Source organism: Anthonomus grandis, chromosome 1 (assembly GCF_022605725.1).
Source record: "Anthonomus grandis grandis chromosome 1, icAntGran1.3, whole genome shotgun sequence".
Taxonomy (NCBI): Eukaryota; Metazoa; Arthropoda; class Insecta; order Coleoptera; family Curculionidae; genus Anthonomus; species Anthonomus grandis.
Window position 1 is genome coordinate 28,644,445 of NC_065546.1, and position 26,629 is coordinate 28,671,073.

The 26,629-nt window shown below is 30.1% G+C and overlaps 1 protein-coding gene across 4 annotated transcripts in view; it reads left to right on the plus strand.

Annotated features, from left to right (window-relative positions):
• Nucleotides 1-4,372: 4,372 nt before the first annotated feature.
• Nucleotides 4,373-26,629, plus strand: part of LOC126737131 (glutamine--fructose-6-phosphate aminotransferase [isomerizing] 2-like) — a 43,899-nt gene continuing 21,642 nt past the window's right edge. For all 4 annotated transcript variants that reach the window (XM_050441911.1, XM_050441972.1, XM_050442056.1 and 1 more), the window contains exons 1-6: nucleotides 4,373-4,521; nucleotides 14,843-14,950; nucleotides 15,275-15,364; nucleotides 20,573-20,681; nucleotides 20,737-20,941; nucleotides 20,999-21,140. In XM_050441911.1, the coding sequence (XP_050297868.1) occupies nucleotides 4,515-4,521; nucleotides 14,843-14,950; nucleotides 15,275-15,364; nucleotides 20,573-20,681; nucleotides 20,737-20,941; nucleotides 20,999-21,140 (661 nt within the window). In that variant the 5' untranslated portion in view covers nucleotides 4,373-4,514. The remainder of the gene's footprint in view (nucleotides 4,522-14,842; nucleotides 14,951-15,274; nucleotides 15,365-20,572; nucleotides 20,682-20,736; nucleotides 20,942-20,998; nucleotides 21,141-26,629) is intronic.

Sequence of the window (26,629 nt, forward strand, 5' to 3'; positions counted from 1 at the left end):
TTTTAATTTCATGTCAAAAACTATGTTTATATGCCCTAACATAATTACCGATTACTCCCTTTTAGTAGCCTTCATTTATTGGTTAGTTTTGGTTTTATTTTAGAGGAAGGACCACTTTAAAAGACTAATATAATATTTGGCTAAAAAAAAGATACAGGGGGGTCAAAAACTAGCATTAAAAATTAAAATGAAAAAATCATTAAAAGTCAATTTTTTTAAATGGAAACCCCCTATTTTTATAATTTTTTCATAAAGATAATTAAAAATAAGGTTAACTTTGTATAAGGTTATCTAGTCCAAAAATTGATAGTTTCCGAAATATTGGCAGTTTAAATTTGGCCTAATATTAAAAGCCGTATAGTAACACGGCTCAAGGATTGTTGATTAGTTGGGCATGACGGTTGTCATAATAACTGCTAGAAGCGGCAGTAAGATAATGGATTATAACAGAAATGTACACTTTTTAATTAAATTACACTTTGACGAAGAAAACTTAAATAGCAAGTAACTTAAAAATTTAATGCATATAATCCATTGTCTTACTGCCGCTTCTAGCGGTTACTATGACAACCGTCATGCCCAACTAATCAACAATCCTTGAGCCTTGTTACTATACGGCTTTTAATATTAGGCCAAATTTAAACTGCCAATATTTCGGAAACTATCAATTTTTGGACTAGATAACCTTATACAAAGTTAACCTTATTTTTAATTATCTTTATGAAAAAATTATAAAAATAGGGGGTTTCCATTTAAAAAAATTGACTTTTAATGATTTTTTCATTTTAATTTTTAATGCTAGTTTTTGACCCCCCTGTATCTTTTTTTTAGCCAAATATTATATTAGTCTTTTAAAGTGGTCCTTCCTCTAAAATAAAACCAAAACTAACCAATAAATGAAGGCTACTAAAAGGGAGTAATCGGTAATTATGTTAGGGCATATAAACATAGTTTTTGACATGAAATTAAAAATATGTCAAAAACGGTTACACTTAGGTATAGGACGTTATACACAAAATATACTTAGAACTTCACGTAAAAGTCAAAAATGTAAAAATATACAGGGTGTTCCATTTAAAATAACGAAGTTGACACCTACTTCCGGTATAACCGGAAACGTCACAACTGTCAAAATATTTTAGTTGTGTAGCCCCCATCGACTGTGCCATGTTGCCAAATTTTCAAAATTTTTGAAAAATTAGTTTCCGAGATATCGATCGCGTCTATTCGTCGTGAGACACCCTGTATATTTACATTACATACATTATAAGTGAGACAAAATTATAAACATTTTTATATCTCATTCCTTCTCTCCCTAAATTTGTGATACTAATACCCTCCTATATAAAAGCATTTTTTATGAATAAATTAAATCCGTTCATTTGAATAGTGAATAAACTGCATTACTAGAGGAACATGAGGATATTTTAATTGAACTTATACAACAATGTTATTTTCTTTACTGAGACAAACGTCGTGAAATACCAAAATACGCGTGCGACTTATTTGTTAGTAAACGCAAAAAAGTCCAACCCCATGCAAACTAAAAAATGCACGAATCGGTTCCACCCGATGAACCTCTCTGGTAACATTGACCCGTCTGCCACAGAACACAAATATAGAGAAATGTGTGTTGCCTAATGAACAGACAGAAATTCTGTTGACAGCTTTATTGACGTTGTTGACAAAGACGGGGGCATCCATCTTGGGTGGCGTGTGGCGGGAAATTTAAGCTTGATCTATTACCTGGTATTTAAATTTCAAGTAATTTGCAGTTGCATTACAAAGTTGATGCGTTAACTGGCGAGTGATGAGATATATTTAAATAGAATTTTATTTTATTTAAAAAAAAACAATATACTTTCATTTTAGAAATACCCACATTTAATTAAAATTGTTAATTTTAAATGTTGAGAAAAAATAAAAATATTGCATCTCAGACATCCCTCATCACTTTAATCAAGAATTAACACATCAACTAAAATATTATTTAATTTAAATTTGGTTCTCAAGACATTGCTTATTTAAGATATTTAGCTATAGATACTTACCAAGAATTATAAATTGGCCCGATAGATATGGGACTAAATTTTAAATTAAAAAAAACAAAGCTAAATTGTCTTTTAAATGTTTTATTTTAAGATGAATTAAAATAAATTTAACAAAGGGTTTTAAAAAGGGCATAAAAAAGTTACAATATATTCTAAATGAAATACTGCAAACTGTAAGTATGGTATTAATAACACCTTTTATGTAAAAAATAGAATTGTTGCAGGTATAAAGCATATTTTAACTGAAAATCCTAATTTCTGGAGTTTCAGAAAAAAATTACTTCCTTTTTTTGTTTCCATTCCAAGTGTATAAAACATGATAAGAAATATGTAACAAACATACCTAAATAAAAAATTAAACATATATATTTTTTAACCATCTATACAATAATTGCAATAAAATAATATATATCCACAAATTATGGAAAACTTATAAAGACAGAAACTGAACCTATCTCTTGAAATAAATCTGGCTTTTCATTGTAAATAAGTTAATTAATAATGACTAGATATAACACAAATACATATGTACAAGTTAATATGCATGTTTTTTTTCCATTTTATTTTTTTAGTATAAGCAAATAAAAACAAAATATGACTTTTGATTAGTCACAATCAGGTAAAGATGTCACAAGTCAGTGGGGTTGTCTCCAGTAAGTATGCAACATGAAACATAAGAAAACAGATTAAGACAGTGTATTGTGTATACAATATTATATATTCTATCAGGTTAAAATTAAATCTCCTAAAAGTATTTCATCCTAATGATCCAAAATACATAAGTTTTGATTATTAGTAAGTATTGATTATCACATTAGTTATGATTACAATAATTAAGGTTCTAAATAATACCGTAAAGGATTTGATATTAGTCCATAATTTTACTTTAAGCCAATAATATGAATTTAATTATGGGTCAGTAAAAATAAAATAGGACTGTAAAAAGCATAGCATTTATTATCAAAATGTCTCAGGTAATTTAGGTATTTTAAAAAATAAGATATTACATACTAAAATCTTAGCTAAAAAGTTAAAAAACAAAATTATTCTGACTGTGTAGGTGTAAGATCATGAGTATTAAATGAGGATATTCAGGATTTTGGTTTTTTTAAAGGCATTTTAGATTGTCAAATATTTTTCTGTTTTTTAGAATGACCAACACTTAAAGATTGTTGTTGTGGTTTTGAAGTTGGCTTTTGATTTTATATTTTAAATATTTATAAACCAACCAAAACTTTTTCTCTAAATTGACTAAATGACCATGGCTATCCATCCATAAATGTGTATAACTTAAGGTGGATTAAGTCGATTAGGGAAATCAGTTTTTGAGAAGTATATGTCAATCTGTTTTCGTTAAATTGAACAAATAGGTATTGTGTTTATACTTCATGTGAATATCATTTCTACTTAAGAACCAGAAAAGTATTTGGAGCAAACATTTTTAGTCGGACTTACATGACAGACAAGATTTTTGTAAGGATGGATTCAATGGCAATTAAAAAAATTTATGATTTCTGTGACTGTCTGGGCTCCTCATATATAAACTAGTAAATAAAGAATATTTGTATGAATATCTTAATCTAGATGAAGACAAGGAAAAGGAAATACTTCATATTTTCCCAGTGAAGGTTCAAGAATTAAAACTGAATTGTAAAAAAAAAGTTAAATTGAGAACAGTGACATAGATATGTCTAAAATAGGATTAAATCTATAATTATATCCTGGAAAATGATAATACATACAAGATACACCTAAACATTATTAGAAAACACTTAGGTATGTCATAATTGAAATTTACCTGTCTCCTGCTCTATGTAGTTGCACGATGATTCGATGTTGGCACGTTTGTAAAATAATGTATCAACCCAGAACTCAAAAAAACTACAAAAAGCTATAAAATTACTTCAAAACTTTAAATTGGAAGAAAATCATGAGGCTTGGCTTGTTTTCCACCCAAAGAAAACTTAAAAAAGACAATCATCAAATACGACAGTTAAAATGTCACTATTGTCATATTTGATGTACGTCAAAAATTAGACAATCAGAATCAGTCGGCCATCTTGGGTGGCAGACTATTCCGCCCCGCCAGATTCAACCTTCATACCGGTGCCGTCTGCTGCGAAACGAACAGTGTTCTGCTTTGCTTTAGCGATGCGTTGTTGCCAAATGCTCACCTTCCCGATAAAGCGGGTTAAATCCATTTCAGGCAAAGTCACGTGCTGATGATTGCTCTTAAGGATTAACATCATTTTAATCAGCTTATTCCATAAAATTTGTCCCATAAATCAACGAAAAAATTATCGATCCGGCAACGTCGCCCGGATAATCATTTCGCACTCTACTACGTTGACTGAGGTTGACGTTTGATATAAAAAGCACAAAATTTAAATAATCTTTTCAGTCCGTAGATATTTGTCCGTGTGTTGATGTGCTGTTGATTAATTTGTTTATATTTTATTTAATATGTGTGGTAAGTAGCCATTTATTATAGGAAATAAAGTTAATATTGTTGGCATTAACCTCACTTTTTTTTTGTCTGACACATAAGGGCCGGATTTTGTAAACAGAGCCTACATGTTTTGTAATTTTATGACAATAAATTCATTTAAATAAATAAAACTTTTGTTGTACTTGGATTTAGTGTGATAAAATGATACATTGTTATAGTTTTTCTGATGATAAGTTTTTTGTTGACATGGCAATTTTGGACCTAAACTTGCCAAGGTGGATGGTACCTTATAGTTTCCAAACTGTAAAGCATTTTACCACTCAAAACTAATACTAATTTTTTTTTTAATTTAACTAAATTATTTGAAATAATGAAATAGTACATATTGTAACAATGTAAGGAATAATTGTTCAAAGCCTATACCTACTCACTGATTTATTAATTCGGTTATGCAATTTCTGCAAGTCTATAATGTAATAATACACCAGATATTCAAAATCTTGCCCCAGGCTTGTAGAAGTGAAAGTTATTCTGTTTGTTAAAAAAATAAACAAAATTGTTCTAGTTATAAGTAGGAGCATATTGATTTTCGACCTGGTTTTTTTAATTCTGATGTATACAAAGTTCTATTGTATTATTATTTTTCTGTTAAAGGTAATGTTTTTTAGGTAAGAAAATAGTGTGAATTATTGTAAAAATTATTTCTGATGTACTATTTACTGCTGTCTATCGTGAGTCAGTGCAAGTTAAAACTTTGATAAAAAAACTTAATATATCAAAAGATACCTACTTCTGAATTCCTCACTGTATTCTATTGGTATTTACTATATTTTTATTCTTTCCAATATACAGCAGAATTAGTAACAGACTTAGTACTAGAATTACAAAAAACTTAATCAAGATAAAACTGCTTAAATCAGAATAAATAATCATTAACAAAGCTAAAAATTTCACACAAAAACAATTTAACACTATAAGAGGAATGTAGGGTAAAAAGCAAAATTGATTATTTTTTATCTGAATAACCATAGGCTGCTAGAACTATTTTTATTAAAAAATAATAATAAATAAATCAAAAATATATATCTAAAGCTACAAAATAACATCATGAACTTAACCTATAGTAACAGTTAACATTAAAACAAAATCCTACATAAAACAACTATACTAAATAAAATATATTAGTCTTATAGTTACAATATTATAGTTATGTAAAATCTAGTAAAATATTTGACTGGCTAAGATCTAAAAATTTATTTAAGCTGTAGAATCCATTAGGCAACAAATATTTTTTCACACAGCTGTGAAATTGTTTTTTATTCATTCGCCTAATATGTCTATGCAATGTATTAAAAAATCCAATTAGGTCCAAAATAGTTGGTAACCCTAACCCTTAAGTCTTAGTCTAGTACTGTGATCATGACAGTGACTGCATTTTATATTAATTAGGATCATTTAGTATAAACCAGACACTGCAATATGTATAATGAAGGAAGAGTTAAAATTTTGAGTTCAACAAAAGATCTTGTTACATCAGGCCTGTAGTCTAGACCTTGGATCATACAAATTACCTTCCTCTGTAGTAAAAAAATTCTCATAACTTGAGCCAAAATTGCATAATCACAATGAGCTTGAAAGAGTGCATGATAAACTGTCAATAGTATAGACTAATAAACAAGTAGACTTGATGATAATCATTATATAAAAACCATATTACAGGTGTATACTCTACAAGAACCAAAGAGCAATAAAGTAATTTCTCTACACATTGACAAGTGAGTTAATGATTGTAATAGAATCTTAGGTTTTATAAAAAGAGAATGTGCAAACTTTTATGTTCTGAAACAATGATAATACTTTATTATTCCTATGTATTTAGTAAGCTACAATTTGAATCAGTAATATGAAACCCTAGATACAAAACATACTAGAGAAAATCATTTTAACATTCCAGAAGTTAAGAGAAGACATATCTCAAATTTTGACAATGCTGTAAAATTAAATTTGATTAAAGTTTTAGTTAGATATTACTTCAAGATTGTTTTTGCTTATTGGTTAAATAATTATTGTAATATCAGGATACTATTTTTGGATTTTATCTGTTTGTATCCTAAATACTTATTAAGTAAATAAAAGTAAGGAAAGATGTACACTATTTCTAGTGATAAATCTAAGACTCCTGTTAATAAAATCCAAAATGTATGATAAAAAAGTTAGGTTGGCACCTAAATCTTTAACTGTAACACTGACCTAAGTTCATTATTGTTGATTTTGTATTGATAATTTTATTAGAATGACCCAACAAAATACATTCATCTTTCTTTACACTACTGTTGCTATTTTTCTTATATGCATTTCAGTTTCAACCCTATTACACCTGCATATATTATGGGGAAATACCATTTTTTTCCATAAAAATTTGCCAATAAAATGAACTGCTATTATCTCTAGATAAAACTGTCAGTCACAATATTATTGGAATTATACTATATCAATTGAATTATCATGAAAAGATCTCTATTGTAACTTTTTAAAATGGATTACTTGTCCACTTTAAAACTAATCCGTTAATCAATATATTTTTTGAACAACCTTGATAAGTAAGATAGGTATGCATGTCAATCATTTAATAAGGATTCACATGCCTGCAAACTATAACCAGTTACTATACTTGCTTCCCGTCAGACACACCCTTCAAGACCTCATAAATACTTTAGGCGGACACCATGCAAGCAATTTCCTTCTTTTACTTTCTCAGGGTAAACTAGAATTTGTTATATGCCTGCTCACATGCGGGCCCATATATAAAATAATAATTCAGGGCCATTTATATGTCTAAATTTTGAGTGACTTTCTATTATATAGGGAGGCGCAGTACATAAACAATTAACTGTTGTTCCTTGCAATTTGTGACCTTAAGTTTGGGAAGGCCAAATTCTGGTTGAACATCTTTTCACAGAAGTACCACTTTCTAATTTTGGAAGGTCTTGCATATCCAAGTGAAATTATAATAACTTAAAGACATTACTAATAAAATCTATTATTGCTTTGTAATTAGTTAGAAATGTTAATGATTTTGCAAAATGTAATCTCCTTAAACAAAATGTCACTCTAATAACTGTCATAAAAAGATGTAAATATTAACCATTATACAACAATAAAGTGGTAGTTGGCGCTACCAGTCGGACATAAGAACCAAGAAGTAACGCCAGTTCTTACAGAATGCCAAGGCCAACGATTAAATAACCATTTTCAATAGTTCAACTGGTGCTAAAAGCGAAAGTTTACTATACAGTGGATCTATAAGAGACGAGAAGACGCTTTTTTTTTAAATTAAAGTTGCGAATAAAAGCTGCAATTACGCAAGTTTTTCGTGGTTGTCATGGTGGCTCAAGGTTGAACAAGCCCCTAGACTATCCTAGAAAAGGTTTTTTTTTTTAAAAACGTCCAATACTTACAGTATTAACCAGTCCTTATCAGTGTAAGCTTAAGCACCTTAAATATGCAAATATTTTTTTTAAAAATAGCTTTTTAAACATTTAAGCGGTATCTACTAGACGTCGTATATTTGTTTTGGATTTTTTTTTATTTTTTGCCTTTGCCAGTGCAAATGTTATAGAACAATAGAGGGGTTTTTATATAGAATTATAACTCCAAATATAGTATTTAGAAAAGTTTTATTACGTAAAAATTTTGTTTGTATTACCACATAAGTTCAATTTTGTCAACTGATGAGGTATATTACAGCAGATGCATGAGATTCTTCCAATAGGGAGAGGGAATGTTGGAGAATTGTCAATAACATTCGGCAAAATAATACCTACCTTTTGAATTCAGAAATCTCTCTTAATGGCCAAAATACAATTTTTTGCAATATTGTCAAGATCTTTCAACATCAACAATTGGATCAAATCATCAATCTGATCCAATTCTTCCTGATGAGTTGAACCCTCACTTGTATCAACAAAGATGAGGGTAAAAAAGCACTATCAACTATTATTAAAAACAAAAATTTCTGTGGTGAGGATGACTTATTGTGTGGGATCTTGTTGCGTTTGACACTATTTTGAATATATTAGCTGTATGTATCAGTTAAAACTTCTTGGCAAAAGTCATTCCTATCCATAAGTGATGATGTTTGCTTTCAACCCTTTCAAAATTGGGAAGACTGGTGAAGACTCGCTTAATATTTTTTATTAAAACTTTAAATGTCATGCTAGTAGGGTTCAGTTTGGCTTCCAAGTATATATATATACAGTATCGGACAAAATTAGAGAGACTCGACTACTTACGTCTTTTATGTAAGATAAAAATGATTAAATTCCTCTTTTTGTGCTGAAGGATGTTATGTTTTGAAGTAGTTTAAAAAGGCACTAAAATAAATTAAAAAAAAAAACATTTCTCAAGATTTATTAGGAAAAATAAAAAAATGCAAAAAATTCTGTGCGACAAAATTAGAGAGACTTATCCTTAAAGTACATTTGTACCCTATACTAATGAAACTAACCTAATACTTTGTCCAGTACCCTTTATTCTGGATAACTTTTTCACATCTATTCAGCATCGATCCAATGAGATTCGAAATTACAGCCGGATCCATTGATTTCCAGGCATTCTCGATTTCTTCAAATAATTGAGCACGATTCCCGATGTTTTTAGTGCGAATCTTTTTCTCTATAATCTCCCAAAGATTTTCAATTGGGTTCAAGTCCGGCTATTGCGGTGGCCATTTTAAAACTTGAATTTTGTTAGCCAAAAACCATTCCTTCACAAGTTTGGCCGTATGTTTGGGGTCGTTATCGTGTTGGAACGTGAATCTTAGCGGCATTTTCCATTCGGCGTAAGGCAACATTACATCTTCCAGTATAGTCCGATACATAAATCTATCCATAGTGCTCAATTTTGTGGATAGGACCCATTCCATAACCCGAAAAACAACCCCAAACCATTAAATTGCCACCTCCGTGCTTCACAGTACCAGAAACATATTTTGGATCAAGCCTTTTGTTTGCTGGGCGATGTACGAACTGCGCTCCATCACTTCCAAAAATATTATATTTAGACTCGTCACTAAACAAAACCTTATTCCAGTCCTTAGCTGTCCAGTAACGGTGACGTGTTGCAGATAACATTCTAGCAGCTACATTTTTTTTTTGATAGATGGGGTTTTTTTTGCTGGTCTCCTTCCAGGAAGCCCCGCCTCCACTAATCGCCGCTGCACAGTCCTGGATGAAACCCCAGGCGCCTCCAATTCAGCCAAAATCTGTGTTGAAGATAGACGCGGATTATTCTGACTTAGTCGTTTAATTCTCCTGTCCAGCAGTACTGAGGTTTTTCTCTTGCGGCCACCTCTTTTAAGGTTTGTCACTCTTCCACGGAGCTGATAATTTGTTATTGTTCTGGAAACCATTTGTTTACTGACGTTGAATTGCTCTTTTATTAATTTTTGTGAGCGACCTGAGTTATAGGCTTCTATAATTTTTTCTTTTAGGTCTATGGAATAATGTTTACCACGAGGCATTGCTAATGATATTCTCAAACTAATAAACAGAAATTAAACTAATCGCGACTTCAGCGAAACTAAATACAAAATGAGTCTCTTTAACTCTGTCGCAGTAATTTTTTATCAATGTTAAAAACATTCTTTAAATAAATGTAAACATGAGCTACAAAAATGAATTGTTGATAATAGAATTCTTGTCAACTCCGGTATACACTGCTTAACAAATATTAATATTATTTCAAGTACAAAAAATTGGAGTTGGCAAATAGAGAAGTCTTTCTAATTTTGTCCGATACTGTATATATGTTATCAATATCAATTTCATCAACATAATATGACCAGTTTTTTCTTCGTAAGCTTTTATTCAAGATAATAAAGTAATAATATTGGATACTTTTAACACGTTGATGATAACTACCAAGTCTTTTAGGCCGCTTTTAGGCGTGACAATTAAGTTTAGTACTAAGCAGTCTGGGCAACATGAAGTGTGCAAAAAAAAAGACATTCGGAAAGCCAATTTTCCTTTATTGTAAGTCGAATACTTAGTGGCGTCTGGTCTGGGATCTATAAAGTTGCTCAGAAATAGATAAATTATAACTCTAATAAAAATAAAGAAATAGCACACAAAATTTACTGTAAACCTAGAACAGATAATTTTTTAGAAATTCTTAATGACATTAAAAAAAACTTAAAGAATTTAATCAATAGGTCATGTAAAAATTATATTCAATCAACATAATTTAACATATTATGTAGACAACATAACATATAAAGACAGCACCAAGTTTTGGTCTTTTTTACAGGCAAAAAAAAGGATTTTCTGGTATTCCGGGTGTTTTAAAAAATGGTCGGACAGAGTACTCAATATCTCAAGAAATTGCCAATGCATTTTATAGTTTTTTTTTTTGAATTTGGTCCTGTATACCCACTAGATCTTAAAATCGAGTCAAATCAAACCTATTCATATTCATAAAATTGAGGAAGTTAATCTAATCTAATATATACCAGATCCTGAGCCTTCAGACTATTTATTATAACACCTTTATGTTTTGTTTTCAACCTCTCTTAGAGTTACAGTTCTTAGAGGTTACTTACTGAAAAGACATCAATTTATTGAAGTAGAGGGATCTAAATCGACAAAGTGTGTTGTTAAATGTGGGGTTCTTTAAGGCTCAAATTCGGTCAGTTACTACAAACTACAGGTTCAGTTACACTTACTGAATGAATGGTGCCAAACAAGTAAACCAAAATGAAATATTTATAATATTAAACGACTTTATTTCCTGAATTTATTCACAATGTATAACAACATGTATAACAAACATATCATCCTGTGGGTTAAATAATATTATTCTAATATTATTCAAAGATCTACTTTCTTTCTTAAATGGAAAATACTTGAAAGCTTTAATATAATTTGGTAAAGGATTGTACAGATTATGTATTTTATATTAAAAACTTCTTTCAAAAAAAGCAGTTCTATGCATAGAAGGTGTTAAGATATCTTTTCTGTCCGAAGTCACAACTTGTCATATAGAAGCATTAGACAACACTATTTTGCGATAAAAACAGAGAGCATACACACATTGATTCCTAATTTCCATATTTCATAAACAAATCTGACACAAGAATTTTGTACTCTTTGAATTCTGTTTTTAGTCGCTGCATCAAGACAAGGCCCGCAAACAGGTGCACAATAACTGAACTGAGACAGGATGAAAGTGTCACAAAACATTTTTTTAATAGGAACAGTCAAGCAATTTCGATAAGGATATAACATTTTTAATGCTCTGTATGTTTAATGTAACATGTTCTCGAAATCGCATCTTCTAATCTAAAACTAAACCTAAATTCCTTGCATTGTGAGTCTTTTTGATTTGTTCATCATTAACAGTTAGCTAAATATTCCCTTCCATTAGCTCGCAATTTATTTTATTAGCAAAGTGCATTACTACAGATTTTTTAGAGTTTAATGTTAAATAATGCTCATCAGATAAATTTTCCTATGAATATCTAAAGTTTTCAATTCTTTTCATAAGTCCTTACTGCTTTTGTTTCTAGAAATAAAATTAACATAGTTTCTTTTATGTTGTGTGATCGTATGGTTGGTACTTTTTGTTAAACGTGTTCCCAATTCTCTGAAGTTCATGATTTTTAAATTTCGCTTTAGCTTTGTCCCTTCTAATTTCATTATGTTATTAATTTCTTGAGTCAACCAAGGACCTTCTTCTTGGTTAGTCTAGCAGTTTTCAGTAGTGCATGTTTATTGAAGAGACTAGTTATGATATCGTTAAACATTTTAATTTTTTCATTAATTTGGTATTATTTCAGAAATTTTATACATAAGGTTGCATATAAGGCTCAAATTTGGACTTGTCACACCTAATTTTACACTCTACACAGTCATGGTATGAAAAGTTGGAGTTAGTAACAGAACACCAAAAACAAAAGAAAAACTGTTACATGTTATTTTTAGAAGTAAATTTTCGAAATCACTTGCATCTATTATTGCAAATTTAATCAACCTTTCAATTTTTGAATAACCATCAAATCAATTTTTGGATGACCATCAATCTTTAATATTTTTTTTTGAGTGTTACCATGAGGCCATGTTTCAGATAATCCAAAATATTCAATTGTTTAAGACGTAAATAATCCGTTAAATCATTAAATTTTGTTACAAGTCACTAACACATTAAAATAAGTAGAGTAATACACTTATTGAGAATTTTCTCCAGCCCGTTATCAGTTTTTGCAAACACAATTTCATTAAATGTCCATAAATTTTTAAAGCCATACGTTTCCGATACAGTTTTTCACTATCTGTAACCTTTTTTTGTTATACATGAAATTTTTAATGAAGATATTAGAAAAAGTAACAATGATGTGCCTGGGTTGGGTTGATATAATCCATACCAACTGATAAGAGGCATTATTAGAGATCTCGGTATTACATTATACATACGTTTTGAATTAGTTACGCTTTTAGCTGTAAGGTCACTTGGATGCATATTAAGAAACTGCATTTGAGTGCATAGTATGCATTCGAAAATTTATAGGTTTTAAAAATTTTATTTATGTCTTTTGTAAGATCAAAGTTGCAATACTGTATAATTGTTTGGCACCCAATTTTTCAAACCTATATCAATTCTGTGGAATAAATACAACGGAAGTTTGTTAAGTATTTTTCATTTAAACAAAATTGACTATATCCATTAAAAGGAACATCTCAAGTTTTTCTTTTATATTTTATTTTGTAGTTTAATAGTTAAATAATAATAATAACTTCAACTATAGTTTCATTATCTTCATTATTGTTTATTATTAATTTTTGTATTTTCTGTCTAAAGATCTTTTGTTGATGTTATGTACTCTATACCAATTTGTTAAATAAATAGAGATTTAATATTATAAATAAGATGAACTGTGTGGACAAAACACTGAAATAAATTTTCTATATGAAACCAATCCAACTCCTTAAATTTATATGATTATCATATTTTGTTAGTTTAAATATACATTTGCAACAGTTTTTTTTTGCACAGAAATATTTGCAATCTAGAAGCTTGCGACGTTACAATATTCAAGAATAGGCAATACGGATTCACAAAGTATTTTTCTGAGCTTAATATTTATCATGCTTAAATTAATATAATGAGGTCTTAATTCGCAATATGCTTTTTTAAGAACTAAAGAAATATGAAACTTAAATCAAATTTGAACTAAAAAATGCTTTGTTGTCAATGTAAACAAAGAAGTTGTAGACAAAGCCAAATTATAATTTAATTAGAAGTAGTAATATTATTGTTGGGAAAACTCACATTGCCAATTGGAATTGTTTTGTTTTTTATGAAGTAACTATCGATGTAAATATTTTTTCAAAATTATTGATAAAGTTTGAATAATTGAAATAGGTCTAAGCTCTACAAATTTTTCAGGTTTACTAACTTTGGACAGAGGTCTTATTAAAGCACATTTCCATATGTCTGGAAAATATCCAATTTCTAATCAAGAATTCATCCTATGAGTAATATGACTTAAAATAAAATAGGTATTACATAAAAAAGTACGTAGAATTGGAGCATACCTATAGTCGCCGTCAATGGCAATCGGGTGAAAAATAAATAGAATATTGAGCTAGTGACTCAGTCAATTGAAGATCAGCTTCGATAGTATTTCCTTAGAAAAACTGGTGTAGGTGTCATTGATAATAGAATCTATATCACACGTATAAGTAACAAAGAGCAAGGGTTCCAAATTGATCCCTGTCACCTTTGCCTTTAGGCAAATCAGATTTTAAAGAAGATTCTGCTATTAGTACTGTGTTCTGCCTAATAGATAACTTTCAAGAATGAGCAGACGGAAGAATCGTAGAGAAATGCACTAGTTTATTATTATTTAAAGGAAGAACCACAGACGACTTTCATTGATTAAAGAATGGGCCATACAGAATGCATTTATTAAAAAGATGTGTAAGAAAAGGGATTATAACTGGGCAATAGAGTATAATTATTTGGATCGTTATGCGATCAGACCCGCAGACATTTAATTGAATAGTAAATATTGCCTTTATAACATCAATAAATGCCAAACAAGGTGCAAACTGAAAACTGATAACGAATGCACCTGTATATATTTATTTATACAATCGTCAGTAATAACTATCGCTAAAGCATCAATAGAGTCTATGGAAAAATTGTTTTTATCTTCGGGATTTCTTAAATGATTTGATATTGGTATATTGTTCTTGTAAATATTAATATCATCTAATGTTTTCCATGTGTCTTTACTACTATTATTTCGTGCTATAAATTGTAAATAGGCCTTTCTGTCTTTCAGGAATTTTTGCATACCTGAATTATCTCACCCCAAAGAAGAGGTCAGAGATTTTGGAACTGCTGGTCAATGGTCTCAAACGGTTGGAATATCGTGGATATGACTCAGCAGGTAAGCAACAAATTAATACTAATCTTTCTCCTAAAAAATATATTAACCACAAAGTTTTAATTTTATTTATCATTACAATAAATGGCTTTATATTCAATATTGCCTTTGTAAGGGTCATTTACCTGAACCTTTTTATACAATGATTCAGAAGTGCTGTTGAAGAATCAAAAGAAGCTTTCACCAATGATTGCAGTTAATGCAGCATGAATGAAGAATTTCTGATTTATGTATGCATCATCGCCTTTTTTTCGTATATTTAACTTGAAATTGTTTTCTTTTTGCCACTAAAGCCATTATTTATATAATTTTTTTTAATGATTTCAGGTGTGGCAGTTGACGCCGCGAATGAACAAGACATTACCCTTATTAAAAAAACTGGAAAAGTAGCTCTTTTAGAAGAGGCCATTAAACAAGGTGAGTGTTAATAATAAAATTCCATTGCGTAAGCAGATAACGTAAACAGACATTCCTCGAATATAATCATATACTCCAAACGATTAAAATAAATCCTTACAAGGTTTTTATTAGGAACATCAAATTTCTGGTATTGTATTTTAATTTTGGAGATGAAGTAAGTAAAAATAACACTTGTTGCCCTATAATGTTTATTGGGAATTTTGTTGTGTTTTGTGTGAATTTAATGTGCAGAAGGAGTAGTAAATAAAAGTAGCCTCTGTTTATTGTGAAATTTTGTTCTGTTCCATGCTGCTTTGTTTTTAGTGCTAGTTTGGATGTTATGAATGGAGTTACGCAGTCAATGTGCCGAGTTATTATCCTCGGAGGAAATAATATGTATGCCATTACAAAAGCATATTCTTGGTTTTATTGTGATTCTTGTTCTGAAGTTATAAGGACATGAAAAACTTGAAAGACGCTGTGAATAACTGCCAGAATAAAGTTTCGGCAAATGTTATGAACAGGTACTCTTGGAAGTAATTACTCTACAGAGCTTACGCTACGGCAGCCTAAATAATCACTTCTTATAATCGTATAAGTGTACTACAAGGTTTTTGCAATGTTTTAAACATACGTTCGGCAAAGTAAATCGTCAAAATTATACATGTACATTATGTGATCAGTTTAGTAACACAATAAAAACCGGACGACCAGAAGACGCTGCGGTTGCAAAGATTAATAAAGAAGTGCATCTTAAGAAAGCAGAGAAACAACAGACGACAAGCTAAAAATTAAACAAAAGTTGAAGCTGTGAGCTCGACTGATCGAATAGATATTTGCTTTGATCTGCAAAAGACCCTACCGACATTTTTACTGGCCAATAGCAAAGTATGTTACCTCAGGCAGTTGTAGACCTATAATTTTGGTATCCATAACCTTTCTAAGGGTTAAGCACATATGTTCATGCGGCGTGAAGGAGAGGAATCAAAAGGGGCATTGTCAAACACATGTAATGATAAAAACAAACATATTATTAAATTTTGGAACTATATTATTTTAAATAACCAAATTGAAACTATAGATCACAAATTTTTGGTATCAGGTAATTCATTCATGGAATGCGACTAAGACTTTGAAAAAGCAAAGAAATAAACATTTCTTTTGTTCCTGTTGTCTGGATGGTTGTTGCAGCAAAAGTTTTTGTTTAACAAACTGGATACGAATGACTTTGGAAGTATTGCTCCCTTAGACAATTTAATGAATGATAATGTAAAGGGATTACGAAAAATGCAATGTCTTCATTGTGAAAATGAGATGCCTTGTACATTGTACTTTCATCTCTCCGCCAAGGGCCGGTGAAAATAAAACTCTAAAAATCTACTGGGTCTTTTACCTTTATACCTCCTATACACCATGATTTTTACCGTAACCTAAGTCATGACAAAGTTTCAAATCGCAAACGCATTATTATTCTACAATATCAAGGAAATTGCCTGAAAGTTGAAGTGAATGTTTCATCAGAAGATGAAGAAAATACCGATCAAAATCTGGTGTCAGACAATTAATAATTTTTTTTTAAATATGTGTCTGAGTTATCTTTTTATTGCTTTATTTTATTTTTTAATTGCCAAAATACTTGAAAGACAAAGGGTAAAAGTACATAATTTGATGCAGAGGGACACAAGTGCAAATATTTTTCAAAATAAAAAAAAATTATGAAAAAAAAAACCAAATTTGAGAAAAAAATTACCTTGAAATAAATAAGATGTGCGTAAATAATCTAAAATAGTGTTATAAGTGATTGAAATGATGGACATTTTTACCTTGTTTTTCTCAAAAACATTTTGGCGCTTATCCCCATAGCTTCTAAGCCCCTCAATGGTCTTTATTTAAGATATATGGTATGTATTTTGCTACCCTAGAAACCTATTGGAGCAATGATAAGGTTTAACTTATAGTTACTCTTCCACTTACCCACTGCTTGTACTAATCTCTTAGTCATTATCTTAATACTAAACATCAATAACTCAGAAAAAATTGAATCTATATGACTCAACAATAACAATAAATTTAACTTAGATAATATACATATAGCACAATCTATTGGGATGAGAAGAGTTGGTTTTTCAGTCTGATGTGGAGAGAACTAATGCTAGATGTTTTTAAATTTTGGCCTAAGGGATTATAACTGGTTACCTCGTTATAAGTGAAACTTCTTTGAAAAGGAGGAAGTCTTTAATGACGCTTAGTCAAAAAATCTCTGTCTTATATTACAATTAACGTAAAAGTGTTTTCATTTTTATGTAAATTTTTTGCAGAAGTTTTTTTATATGCTCCCTAAATTTTAGATTTGTATCCAACTATAACTGAAGGTTTTTTGTTCAGTTTAAGAATGTCAAAATCTGACAAAAGTCTTAGAGAAATAAATAATAATACTTCAGTTTTTCAGAATAATATAACACAGACTCTAAAAAAAAGATTCGAAGATGTTGCAGCAGTATCAGACTCATAAGGGTTAAAGTAATGCAACGTTTGTATATCGTCAGCGTATGATTGCACATGAGAATCTGAAACACTATTATAGAATGCATTCACGATGAAAGGAATAAATTCATTGAAAATTCAAGTGTTTTTTCTTGTTTTATTTTTTGGACACGTCGATTAGCATTGTCACTTGCACGTTTTTTGTAATACAAATTTTCTATACCTGTACATCATGATATTTTGCAATTTTAAGATATATCCTGAATACTTTTTGTATAGCATACCATCTGCCAAAAGTCAGCGATTAGTCAAATTTGACGTAATAGACTAATGAAATATACGACATTAAAAAATAAAAATTTATACAATATTTGTTTCAATTGATGTTCGATCTTTTTTATTTCAAAAGTTTTTATTTAAAAAACGCACAAGTGACAATACCTACTAATAATCGATGTGCCTAGAAAATAAAAGAAGGAAAAATCACTTTAATTTTAATTGAGTTTGTTGAAGTAATTCATCATCAGCATTATGATGAATTACACTTAAGGAATTATACTTAAGGAAACCATGTTTAGATCAATCACAAAAATACAGATCGGAAATCATGCTTAATAGGAGTAGGTTCCTCAATAACTTAAGAAAAATCACAGGATTCAAACAAACTAAATAAGGGGTTAAGCGTATTAATGTTGATATCTCCAATCACAGAAATATAATTACATAAAGGTAGTAGGTACCTATTTCTGGCAAATATTTTTCGAGAGCTTGTACGCAATTTAGTATGATGTTATTACAACAAAAAATAGCTTATAGCTAGTAGTTATTCATATTTCCCAAACCATCGATTACATTTTATAATTTAAACCTCATACATTTATGCAGGGTGTCCCATAGATAATGGTAAATAATTGTAATGGTAACATTTTAACATCAGATTACTTTTAAAAAATAAATGAGTTTAAGTAACATTTTCCTTATTATTATAATTTTCTTTAGAATTTATGAGACACCCTGTATAGCAATCACAAAAATGAAAAGAATACCCGACCAACTTTCTGGAGCTCATTGCTCTTTCTACTGTCATTTGCCTGCACAATATGTGCAAATTCTTGAAATCCTAAGAATATTAATCTTTATATTAAGAGTGCTATATTAAGTAAACTACGACTAGACTTATTCGATTAATAATCACTATAATAATATTCTGTTTTTTGGTTCTATAATTTCAAACTTTTGACAAAACAGGAGTATTTATTGTACAAAGCTAAATGCCTCAGATCAACATTTCGATCGTTGGATAGTGCCTATTTGGCATTTTAATTCTTGTGATCTGGAATTTTTATAGTTAAAGGTTTATGGAAGCTGAGATTAAAGTAGGTATTAAAGATATGGCGATACTAGCCGATTTTTACAGCCTGTTTATTGTGTTGATTACAAAACTTGTCGATTTGGATTCTAAAGCTGGGAAATGAGTTGATATGTTTTTTTACAAAATTTGTTACAGAACTATCAAACTTGTTAAAAGGTGTATGTTTGCCTCTTGTCAGTAGGTGGTACACTAATAGGAGAGTCGGACATTTTTTCATAATGTTAGTAAATCGTTTATTGATATGTTTTATGATTTATAGCTTCTTGGACTTTTATTTATGGCTTCTGCGACGAGGAAGACTTACTCCAATGCATGAATATAAAAAAGAAGTCTAGATATAAGTGAAGATAGCAGTTTTGAAATTCCCAACAGTTTGTAAAAATAGCAACTTGTCATTTTCGGTAAACTCATTTTTAACAACAGGAATGGGTATAAGGTTGCACTTGCTTACCAATGTGACGCCATACATACCACATACTCTAGGCCACTAATTCTTCTTTTCTTAGCTTGAAAACCTTTTCATTCTTCTCTTTCTCTAGGTTTTCTGGTTTGCTCGGAAATGGTTGAATGGTCTAAAATCTCCTCAGTACCGTCGTAAGAACTATTTGAAGTTGTTTGATCCTCATCAGAGCTACGTGGCATAAAATTCTTGTCGCGATCCGAATTATCCTGTTCTTGATCACAAAAAAATATTAAAAAAAAAAAAACAAAGTAGTTATTATTTTTCTAGATTAAAAAATGTATACAGTATTTTTTTATACCATGGGAAAATGTTGATCTTATATTAACTTGTTAACATAGCATGTATCTCCATTTTCAGCTATCACTATCAATAGTTTGTTCTAGAGCGAAAATTAATATAGGATCAAAATTTCACATGCAAAATCCTATAAAACCATTGTTTACAAGTTAAACTATTGAACTAAAAGTAAAATCTATAACTAACACTTCTATTAGCCCCTACCTCAATAAAAATATGAAATATTAACTCTGCAAAAATATTAGCCTTTCCTTTTTTTTATTGCAACCAACCTTATTTAAAAATCTCCTAAGACTAAGATAAAAATAATTAACCTTATACTTTATATACCTTAAAAATATACAGAAATACTTACTTGCAATTCGTGTCACTATTTTCACTAATCTCACTCATTTTAACATCTATTTTAAGAGCTCGACTTGCGAAGATACTAAACGAATCACTCAAAACAATGGCTAATACCTTACCGGCAAAGGAGTACAAATGCACTTGTATCCGTTTGCCACAAAGCTTTAAGTACTATTAAGATTTATTTTACGAACTTAGCTAATTTTTTGAAATGTTGTCACTTGTACCCCGTTAGCATCCCTCAATTATTATTTAATTTTAGTGAGTGATAAATTGGAAATAAACCGTTGCGTAGAAACTCACTGCGGTATCGCCCATACCCGTTGGGCCACCCACGGTGTTCCCAGTGAAGTCAATTGCCATCCCCACAGGTAAAAACATTTATTTCTACTCCCAAAATTATAATATTAAATTAATTATATCTAGGTCTGACGAGTCGAATACCTTCGTGGTGGTACACAACGGTATTATCACCAACTACAAGGAAGTGAAATATTTTTTGGAACAAAAGGGCTATAGATTCGAAAGTGAAACCGACACGGAGATCATTGCCAAGTTGGTTTATCACTTTTTCAAGCAACATCCCACTTTTTCTTTTAGGGAGTTGGTGGAAAATGTGGTTCAGCAGTTGGTGAGTGGATAAATTCGGGTTTGCTGTTATAAATTATTGATAATTGTTGATCTTTAGGAGGGAGCGTTTGCTTTATGTTTTAAATCCTCTAACTTCCCTGGGGAATGCGTGGCCACCAGACGTGGTTCTCCACTATTGGTCGGTATTAAGACCAAAACCCGTTTGGCAAGCGACCACATCCCCATTTTATATGGCAAAGGTAATCCATTGTTGTTGAATCGTTCATTTATTATAGAAGAATGTCTTTTAAATATTCAGATTTTCGTTAAAACGAGTAGTTTTATTTAGATTTAAGGTAGTGGGATGGACTGTGAAAAGGTAACTAAGTACTACACTTTGGTGTTTTTTCATAATCAGCATGCTTACAGTTTATTTTTTTGCATGATAGTAGTTACTAACTTATTTGTAGTTTTAATTTCCAGCTTTCCTAGACAGCCTTATATTAATTTTCGTTTTTCTTTTACTAAAATTGGGGTTTTTATGCACTTTACTAACGACTAATAAGATGTGGTTTTTTCATGGGTTTATTTGGGATTAAAACCCGTAATATTTTGGAGAATTATTCTCTATGCAGGATGTCTTATAAAAATTGCTTTCTTTATCAGATAATAGATTGGACTATGGAGTTATGAAGCACTCTGTATGGAAATCTTAATCCATATACTCTCTTGTATATACAGATTGGGAACTAATTTGAATAAATTTGAAAAAAAGTGTTTCAGAAAAACGTCTGCTAAGACTTTTTGTGGCCTGTGACAATGTATTAAAAATTTATTTAACGCCTGAAAGGGTAAAATCTAACCGGACTTAATTTTTTTAAAGCGGGATCACGCCACTTGCTGGAAAGCCCTTTTAAAAAGGAAATTGACGGTGTACTTTTCTTTCTAAAACAAATTAATATTTGACTTTAAATTGAAAAATAAATAAAGATATGGAATTTAAAAACAATATATTGCGAAGTTAAATGCGTATTTTCTTTATTTTGAGGAAATGATTAATCGCTAAAAAATGACCTGAGTCAGCCCATAAAAGGTCCATTACCCCACAAATTTGATATTATATTATACTAAATTTATATAAAAAAATTAAATTTCTTTTTAATTTTTTAAATTAAATTGAAACATTTTTGGTAATGTTACTGTTTGAATTTTAAAAGATGGTGAAAAGTGGTATATAAATTGTTTAGAAAAAAACGATTTATGACTTATCTATCTAAAATGAAAACCATTTACTTCTTGACAAAGTCCTAAACGAAGATGATTTTTTTTTTCTAAACTTAAAACTTTCGTCGTAATTTGTTGAATTTTATTTCTGATCCTCTGCTTAATTTTTTTAATATTTCTGGCTGTAATAGCATAGACTTTACCTTTAAGGTAACCTCAAGGTAAAATCTAATGGAGTAAATTGATTTTGCTGGATATTCGATTGTCCCCCTCCGTTCAGTCAACATATTTTATTTTGTCATTTTGAAAATAGTTAAGTTAGCAAAAAATAGCTTTTGAAAGAACTTATAGTTGAGCGCCAGCCGGAAATTTTCGCCATATTTTCATTCAAAATTTAGGTAATATATAATAATTATTATTTTAAATGATAAGTTGTTTAAATTAATGTTTACTTGGTATGAGATTAATATTGCTTTATTTTTAAGCCCATTATTTTTGTACAGTATTGGCCATATTTATTGAAATATTTTTTGAAATATTACTTTCTTTCTTTTGATTAGGCTACTTTTAGTATGTATGAGTATTTTGTAAATATTTTGTAAAGTAATAAGTCAGTTGGTCTTGAATATCAAAAACTCCTATTATTATGTAAATATGTGATCCAAAATTTAAGAAAAATAAAAAACATACTGGACAAAATTACTGCAAGAAATTTATTTTGTATAATAACATAAACTGAGATTCATAATAATGTGCATTATCAATATTTGCCATAGTAGCCTTTAGCCTTATCAGCACATCTTTTAAATGTTGACTTACCTAATTAAGTTATTAATAATATTCCTATCAATGTTGTTGCATACCTCAAACAATGCTTTGAAAATCTGCATTTCTGATATTCCATGTTAAAATTTGTTTTATCTCCTATAAGTTTTCAATTGGATTGAGGTCCGGGCTTTGGGTGGGCTTTTTGGGAATTTTGATTTTTTCGTTCTTCAGCCAATCTTTTATAAGCTTAGTGTTTGGGAGCATTGTCGTGTCGAAACATGAATTTTAGAGGCATCACATTTTTCAAAACGTCCGTATACATAAATCTATCTATTTTGTCTCGTATACGGTGTAGCGAACTCAGTAAGAAGTAACTTTTTGCAATTACACATTGTTTGAAAGCCTGCTTATAAAATTCAATTACTTGATTACGGATTTCAACTGACACGGTTTTATTACGAGTCATTTTAAAGTTTACTGTATACAACAACGTTAATATTTTGTAAATAAATACCAAAATAAGTCGTTTTACAGTGAGGGACAAAAGTATTGCCACACCATAATTTTATAAAGTAATTTATTAATGTTTACTATATTTATGTAACCCAATAATAACTATCTAACTAAAAACATTTAAAACATTTAGTACAATAATAATAATGAAAAATAAAACAGATTTTCCTTAAGTTTTTTTTAGAATAGTTAAATATACATTTTTGTCCATAATACTATCTATAAAAACCAGATTTCCGACCCCTCCCGATGACATACAGCCCCACACTAGTACACTACCACCACCATGTTTCACAGTCTTATGCAAATTTTGTGCATCTAATTCACAATTGGGCTTCCTCCACACAGTCACTTTCCCATCTGAATGAAAAATGTTCAATTTACTTTCATCAGAGAATATTACTTTGTCCCAAAATATATTATCTTGATAAAAGTGTGCATTCGCAAAGTCAAGACGCTTTTTTTGGTTAACCTTATTAATAAATGGTTTATTCCGAGCTACTCTGGCACTATATCCAGCCCTATGAAGAGTTCGTCGTACTGTTTTTGAGCTCACGTTGATGCTATCTTCTTCTGTCAATATAGCCGCAATTTCAGAAGCGCTAGTTCGAGGATTTTGCTTAATTTTATTCACAATTTTTCTTTCTTGCCGTTAACTTTGGCGGACGTCCAATTCTAGGCTTATTTTTGAAATTTTCTGCAGTTTCAAACCTTTTTAAGACACTACGCACAGTAAACCTACTTCACAATTTGGGCAATCGCTGAATACGAGTTACCCTCTTTTCGCTGCTGTACAATTATTTTTCGCTCGGATTCCGTCGTTTCTTGGCCTTTGCGACCCATATTTGCAATGTATGCACTTAAAATAAGCACTAAACCTAAAGAAATATTTTACTTTATATAAATATTCTGTTAAAGAATGTAAAAAAACTGAACCGAATTTTAATAAAAATCAATATGTGCCAATACTTTTGTTCCTCACTGTAAATCTTGCTATAATTTTGTCCAGGTCAAGAAATGTTTATAGATAAAAATTTTGGCGTATCGCACTTTTTTGCGGCAATAAATTCCTTACTCGATCAACAATAAATAAGCATAGTTAGATATTTTTCAACTATTATCATTTTAGTACGATGGTTAAAGTAAAATATATAGTTATAGCTAATACTGTATATTGATTCAAGTTCCCTTTATATTTCTCCTACTAATAATTAAAAAAAATAGATACAGTAGTGGAAAAAAGTAGAGCAACATTTGAAAATACTTAATTTTTTTAAGCAGTGAATGTAAATCAGAAGTAAAATTAATTCCAGTAATTTATTATTACACAAGCAATTTAATATTAAGAAACGTTTCCTTGTCCTTAGTATTTTTGTATTAAAAAATTATTTTTTAGGTGGAAAAAAGTAAAGCAAAATTTTTTAATATTCGTTTTTATTTCATTTCTAATAAATCAAAAAAAAACATAAGTTAATATTTTATAAAGTACCCGTTATTCTTAATTACATCTTCACAACGTTTTGGCATAGATCTTATTAGCTTAGAAATAATCCCTGGATCCATATTCACCCATGCTTCCTTCAATGCTTCAAACAATTGCTGATTTTTATAAGATTTTCCTCTGATTTTGGAATCTAAAATGTCCCACAGATTCTCAATTGGATTGAGATCAGGGGATTGTGAAGGCCATTCCATTACATTAATGTTTACCTTTCTGAACCAAGCTTTTACGAACCGAGAAGAATGCTCGGGATCGTTGTCCTGTTGAAATAAATGTCTTAAAGGCATAGTATCATCAGCATATGGAATCATTTGGCTCTCTAATATGTCCTTATATTGAAACTGGTCTATTTTATACAGGGAGCCCATACCATAGCCCGAAAAGAATCCCCAAACCATTACTGCTCCACCACCATGTTTCACTGTTGGACAGGTATACTTGGGGTTAGTCTGTCATTGACAGGGCGTCTAACATACACAATTCCATCACTTTTGAACAAACAAAACTTGGATTCATCGCTCCAGATTACCTTTTTCCAATCATGCTCTATATAATGTAGATGCGTTTTGGCAAAACTTAAACGGGAACGTCTATTATTTTTTGACAGCAGTGGTTTTTTGGCAGGTCTTCTGGCAAATAACTTGGCCTCTAATAGTTTATTTCTCACCGTCCTCGAAGTCACGTTTACTCCAAGCTCTTCGGATATGCGGTGCTTTATCTTATTGGATCCCAGAAAAGGCTCATTTTTAGCAATTTTGATAATTTGTTTATCGGTATATGGAGTGGTTTTTCTACGTCTCCATGACTTTTTCTTAACAGATTAATCGCTATTTATATGAAACTGCTTAATTGTACGAGACACGATAGATCTATGTAACTTAAATGTCTTTGCGATAACAATCTGCTTTTGACCACTTTTGTATCAATCAATAATTCTATTTTTAATATCGACAGATAAATGTTTACCGCGAGGCATCTTAAGCAGCCAAATAGCGTCAACTTATCAGTTTAAATTAACACTAAGTAAAATATTTTGCATGATTTGAGAAATATTTCAAAAATGTTGATTTACTTTTTTCCACTCTGAAGTATTCTTTTTTGTGTCCCTTGGTAAAACGAGATAAGAATTAACAGTTTTTATTGGCAAACCATTTATAAGTACCATATGTTTTTATCTACAGAAATTTTATGCTGAAAGTCATCATCTAATATTTTATTTTAGCAACTTATTAAATGTTGCTCTACATTTTTCCACTACTGTATATATATTGGGTAAAAAAAAAATCTTCCATTTCTTTGGATTTTACATAAAACAACACTCAATTATTAAGTGGTAATTATCTAGGCTTAAAAGGCCTAACAAAAATATTTATTTGTTAAAAAAAAAGTGCACTTCGTTCTCTTTATATTTCTCTATTTACATTGTTTTATACTGAATATTTCTAAAAAATTTCTACTTTTTGTAATTTTATCACAACTTTGCCAAGTTTTATGAAGCGTAAGATGTTTTACAGTAACCCTTCAAAAATTAATTAAAGCTGTGCATAATTTAAATGGACACCAGGCACTTTTTGGGGTTTAAAAGGGTAGAATTTTTCAATAAAAAAAATAGGTAATAACTATATAATAGAGAAAATTCTTTCCCTTGGAAAATTACTGAGAAAAATGGTCGTTTTTTAATTAAAATGCGATGACAAAAGATGACTTCCTATAAATGAATTAAAGCTAAAAAATATAACTTAT